This window comes from Amyelois transitella, chromosome Z (genome assembly GCF_032362555.1).
Source record: "Amyelois transitella isolate CPQ chromosome Z, ilAmyTran1.1, whole genome shotgun sequence".
NCBI lineage: Eukaryota > Metazoa > Arthropoda > Insecta > Lepidoptera > Pyralidae > Amyelois > Amyelois transitella.
This window is the reverse complement of record NC_083535.1, coordinates 11558931-11565094: the sequence shown is the minus strand read 5'-3', so window position 1 is coordinate 11565094 and position 6164 is coordinate 11558931. Positions and strand designations below refer to the sequence as shown.

Below are 6164 nucleotides of genomic sequence, written 5' to 3'. Positions count from 1 at the left end.
CTTGATTTTGATAAGGAAAAATATCATGTATATTTCATTAGGTTATTTATATTCATCAAATGTTTAATATGTGTTGAACGTATAATAATAAGAATACCTTATTTTGGAGTATTATGAGTCATTAAAAATTATATTGGCGAAGATGACTCAAAGTAACCTTCCCCACTTCTTACATTATAATTGCAACAATATAGAAACTACGTACCCATAGGTAATAAAAAAAATAAAAAGACAAGAAAATAAATAAAAATAATTTATTAAATCAACATAAAATATAACAGTGTGGGAAGACAAACAAACTAAATTTTCAAATAAAGGGCTTATTAAGTTCACTTTATTATAAATGTGGCAACTAAAGAAATCGAAATAAACAACAAAAAGTCTTTTCATGATCACAATTGTTACGAGTAAAATAAATGTGCGTGGAAATGTTTACATTACAGAAATTCATAAGAAAATAAATATATTCAGAGGTAAGTTTAGCAACATTCTTTTTTGAAATAAAACGTTTAAAACTCACAACTTAAAAAAAGGAAACAACGTTGCGCAAAACAAAATATACAAAAATAATTTATTTATTCAAGATAAAATAAAACAGTTTGGTCAGACAAATGAACAAAATTTTTTAATTTAGAACTTATTCAGTTCACTTTGTCATAAAAATGTGGCAAGCATAGAAATCATAATACCCCACAAGAAAGTCTTTTCTTGATCACAATTATCACATGTTAAATAAATGTGTTTGTGAATGTTATACATTACAATATTTACTTGATAAGAAAATCAAAGACAACTCGGAGGAAAAACGAACAAATTTTTTTTTTATATAAACTTTTATAACTCACAATTTAAAAAAGGAAGCAACGTTGCGCTCATTTCTAAAACGTCTTACAAATCCATATTTTGTGAAACATTGAATGTGATACTGTTTCGGAAAAATACCTGACTGGAGAGAAAAGTAGAAGAGACCGCCCACATATTGGAGTATCAAAGATAAGTCTCGACAAAGCCTTATTACGAGAGAGAAAGTAAAAGTGAGAGGTAAAATCCTAAAGAAATGGAAACAGGATTTGATGAGGAAAAAGACAATAAATTACCTTACCCCTTAATGGACTAGATTTCATAAGTCATAAACTCGTTTGTGAATATATCTTTGTGCACAAACTTACGATAAAATACTAAACATACAATATGCACTTATAAACCATACGTTACTGAAGTCAAACTTCAAATCTATGACCTAAATACGAACAATATAATCTATCTAATAAGTACTTATTATAACTTGTATCAACCTCATACATAACACTTTTAAATTAATTAAATACTGTTTAAAAACCGATGTTTCTTGTCTTATCAATTCAAAGCTTATAAAAATTCTACACAATGCAGAAAAAAAAACTAACATAAAATATTTTTTTGGTATTAGCATGTTTGTTATAGAGGGAAGTCAAAAAATTACTGCATGTTCACATTTCCGTCGACGCATTGTATGCACACCGTAAATATTTATTTATAGATAAGATATAAGCCATTTTCTTACAAAATTTCAAATAAAATAATATGGCATGTTAGTATACCACCCTTTCAAGGAGCAAGTATTTTAAATAAGTGTAAAATATAAATTCAAATTAATTATTATTCCATTATTACCATTCCTGTGCAATATTTAAATAATATTATTCCTAATTACTAACTGAAGAGCATAATATGGTTTATTGTTAAAAAGAATTGCTATTTAATGTCCAAGTAATAAGTATCAATAAATGCTTATAATATTAATCAATCTTTTTGAATTTTTCTTACATTCCAATTGTTATACATATTCAGTCACTATTCAATACCCATTTACATTAACATCTTATTCATGGCCTTTAGATATAGTAAAGGTAATTAATAAATTTATTTCACTTTAATAAACTTTCATCATATATTTTTACATATAGTAGAGTGCAAAGTTTAAATTTTAAAGATATAAAGTTCTTTATTTTGATTAGAGAATTTTATGTTATTGATGCAATAATTTTGTTTAAAGTTAATTTGTTTAAAGGAAATGTGTAGATTATATTAGCGAATCCATAAAGTTTGAAATTTTAACTTTACACGGCATCCTAATTATTTTTTCGCAGATATAAGCTTCTACGAAACAATACAACGTCAACGCTTATTAAGTCTAAAATACAATAAAAAGGGCGATTTATAATAAGTCAAAGCATTTCAATGTTTTAGTTTTATTTTCTTAGGAATGTTAAAATGGACAAGACATTATTCACAGTGCTCCAGCCCTTTAAGCGACAGGTTTAAATAGGTACTTTATTTTAAGTATAAAAATATTTTTCTTATTCAAATCTTCACTAATGTATGTAACAAACAAAATCTTATGAATGAAAAAAATAATAACAAAATGCAAAAATAAGACGGTTCCCTTTATTAAACAAACAAAATGTTAATTAAAGTGTAATATTAATATGCACCTCGACACTATGGCTCATATAATAATTTAAAAAAGAAATCATAATAATAATTTATTGTTTCTCCTTACTGTGGACAACTTAAGAAAATATATTCGCCCGACACGACAGCGGTGGCCCACATACAAACGGAAATAAAAAAAGGCTTTTGGCACGACTTTGAGACAATTTACCATCGGCCATTTTGTGAGGTCATCGTGCGCCATTTTGTAAATACAACAGACAACTGATGTACCAACTTATAGACTACAATTACTTTTATCCATTTGTTAATTTTGCGTAAGCACCTCAGTGTGTAAAATTTAATTTTTCACTTCACTAACTTACTTAATCCAATAAATTTTGATACCTTTATTAATTTAACATCAACCAATCCTAATGATTTCAAGCTTGATGACCATTACATAGAAATATTTTTTTAACAATAGTTAAATACATAAAGTGGGTATACATTTAAATATTCATCTGCATTGTGACAAAAAGGAAATCTTGAGGACTTTTAATTTTACCGTGTCATAAGTGATTCACACGGAGTTTGAAATATGGCAGTTTACTGACGTTTCAACAGCATTTTGACGAGCTGGTCCCAGGGTTTCTTGCTCTTGCGTCACCTCGCTTCTGGGTCCGGAGGTTTGAGTTCAATCTGGAAAAAAAATAACGTACAACATTATCATTCGAGGACGTCACTCTCAAAAATGTTGTATTTTTTAAGTGACACAGGTAAGTCCGTGTGCAAGATTAATTTTAATTTACTGGAATCCTGGTAACAGGTGACTTTGCATATCAAACTAAATAACTTTTACTTCGGGACTAATCTTGAAACTGAAAACATGTCATGCCTTTGTAAGGCAATCGTTATAATCAATTTCTGGTTGTAGGAAGTATAGTCGCAAAGTTACGTTATCCACTACAGAAGACAGAAGAAGAAAAAAGGATCTTTCCTTTGATTATTTCTCAATAATCAAATTTAAAGAACTATCTTTATTATGGAAATAAAATAAAAATATTTGACAATAAAAAGCAATCTCTGAGAATTCTTTTTAACTAACAAACCATGGCAACCGTTGCTATGGCGTATATAAAGAACGAAACGAAACTTTATTATGCATTTTTGGATTCTTCTTTAACTAGGCTATCAACATAGTCTATTCGAATCTCTTTTCAGTCACTAAGACATTCAGCCAAACGAGTTTGATACTCTGATCCGTAAAGGTTAGTGAAAAACGGTAGTGGGAACACCTAGGTGAAGTACTTTGGCGTTTCACGAGTCAGAATGAGAATAAAAGTCCTATCTTTTGAGACTAAAGTATTCTATCTATCCTACTAGTCCCGTTGAGTTATTCCATGGTGGATCTAATTATTTAGTTTTACTTATTCCATGTGTGTAAATGACTAAGTCGCCCCACTTGTCCCATGAACAACTCAATGGGACTAATGAACATGAAAATTATGTGATATTAATGTGAAATAGGTGGTGAACTCACCTCACTGAGAATGACCCAGTAAGCGCTGTCTTTCAGAAACCTCAGGCGTACACTAGTGAGTGGACCTGTATCTTTCTTGACCTCGCCGTCCGCCAAGCCGAATTCGTCGAAGAAGCCGATGTGAATGTAGCTGCCGTTCACGGAGAGGAGGTCCACGGCGCACTCGGTGATTTTGTCGGAGACGTGCTCGACGTTACCGCTTCGGAAGGTGTATCTGAAAATGTTTTTCCATCATGAACCTGGCACTATACGTTCTTTTCAAAATGACAGTGTGAAGAGAAGAACAACAAACACACTTTCTCATTTTTTAAATCAGAAGGTTGGTAGAGAATGCGTTACGGCATTAAGTCCGACTTATGTACAATAATGTAGAAATAAATACTACAAAAATAAATTTAATAATAAAATAAATATAATAGAAAAAAAGCCACACTAAGTTAAATAAGAAGTACTAATTTCCAATCGCCTGCAAGATAGCCCTAAAAACGCTGGCTTAATGTCCGTTTTACACATTATATTCAGAAGTCAACTAAATTGACATCTTACTTTTCAATAACGGTGGGTTTGTTGAATGTGAAGTCCATGGTGTCTCCCTTTTTCGGCTTCACCCCCCAGAAGTACGTGTGGCCATCATACGCCCTCTGCAAGGTGTGGTCGGAATGCTCTGGGATTGTGGTCTTCGCCGTCGCCGGCGGATTCGAATGAGGGTAGAAAGTTGGCACCGTACCGAAATGGGAATCCTGCAAAGGAGAATTTATTGTTAATGTTTGTCTTAAGTCTACAAATTGCAGCGTAGCCTTGCTTATACTTTGAAAACGTCAAATTTTATACATTTACATACACGGTAAGTAAGTGCGCATCAAGTTTAACTTTACAAATAACAAATAGCGGTGTCGATAGTATGAAAAATTTAAGTTGTGCACAACGTGTTTGAGAGTTTTCAAAAGTTGAAGGCCTTAGTTAGTATGGTGTGCACAAAAGTTTAATACAACACAGGCGCATTGAATCGTCATAATGAGCGATAAATAATCAGAAGAAGAATCTTAACAAAAAAATGGATTCATTTCGTAAAAAGTACTTGCCTTTCATTATGATCTGGAAATGTTCCAAAAATCTATTAATTATCGTTCTATCGTTCTAGCAAAAGGTCAGGTCAAGAGTACCCGAACCCGACGAGCTTGTATGAAGAGAGTTATGAATCTGGATGAAGCGAAAGAAGTATGCAGGGATTGCGGCAAGTGGAAAGATGTAGTAGTCTCTGCCTACCCCTCCTACAATTGGACGGATTAATTTGGGTATAAAGATCCATAACTGATTGATCTTAATCCTCTAGTGCTTCCTGCCTGAATTACTCCTATAACCATGTTCCAGGAGTAGGCAAGTCAGGTAGTTACACAAAGCGACTGCTTTCGTCACCCTTATCAATAGGAGAAACTAATTAAGCTAAGGCTTTAATTCCTTTGCTGCGAGGGTCTAGTCTAAGTCGACTCTTACGGGAATAAAGGAAAAAGAAGGAATGGTTGTATTCTAAGAACAAAATATTGAAGTGTTAGACATTTAGTTCATCTGTGGTTCATAGCAACGACTCATACGGACATCCGATATAAAATTCTTACATATTGATAATGAAGATTTTTACTTAATCGTACTCGTACAACTCAAACAGAAAAGACAAAATTATCTATCACTTTAAAAGTTATATTGAGTATATTACTTTTGAGGTGATAAGTGCTCGTTATGGCCTATTCACTCTTCTTGCCTTAAAAACTCCTTGTTTTTGTTGAACGAGTTTAATGTTATCTAGAACAGTGTTTCAAGTCACTAACTGCGAAATACCATATATCGTTTGTCTAATCATAATAAGTGTATTATGAGCTCCAATTTCCCCTCCAACAACAGGTATCTTTAATGAGAGCCTGGACTAAGTGTAACCAAATACTTGTGTTATTAAACAGTAATTTAAAAAAAGCCAAACCCATGGCATACCTACCAATTAATTGCTTATTATATTTAACTTCTAAACATGGCTTTACAATCCTGCTGCGAAATTATCCTCAGACAAATCTTCCGATTCCTCAACATCTTCTATATCGTTGTCATAGTATTCAACATCCGATGACTGTTCTATAGAAGACTTCGACGATTCCGTAAATGTCTCCGACTATGTAGGGCCAAATAAATTAGTTTGTAATATTATTAGTGGAAAAGA

At 32.1% G+C, this 6164-nt stretch overlaps 1 protein-coding gene across 2 annotated transcripts in view; it reads right to left on the bottom strand.

Moving 5' to 3' along the window:
- Positions 1-239: 239 nt before the first annotated feature.
- The window catches only part of LOC106133953 (alpha-1,3-mannosyl-glycoprotein 4-beta-N-acetylglucosaminyltransferase A), a 47449-nt gene continuing 41524 nt past the window's right edge, over positions 240-6164 (bottom strand). For both annotated transcript variants that reach the window (XM_013333858.2, XM_060953474.1), the window contains 3 exons: positions 4502-4695; positions 3956-4169; positions 240-3114 (listed from right to left, as the gene is read on the bottom strand). In XM_013333858.2, coding sequence (XP_013189312.2) covers positions 3079-3114; positions 3956-4169; positions 4502-4695 — 444 coding nt within the window. In that variant the 3' untranslated portion in view covers positions 240-3078. The remainder of the gene's footprint in view (positions 3115-3955; positions 4170-4501; positions 4696-6164) is intronic.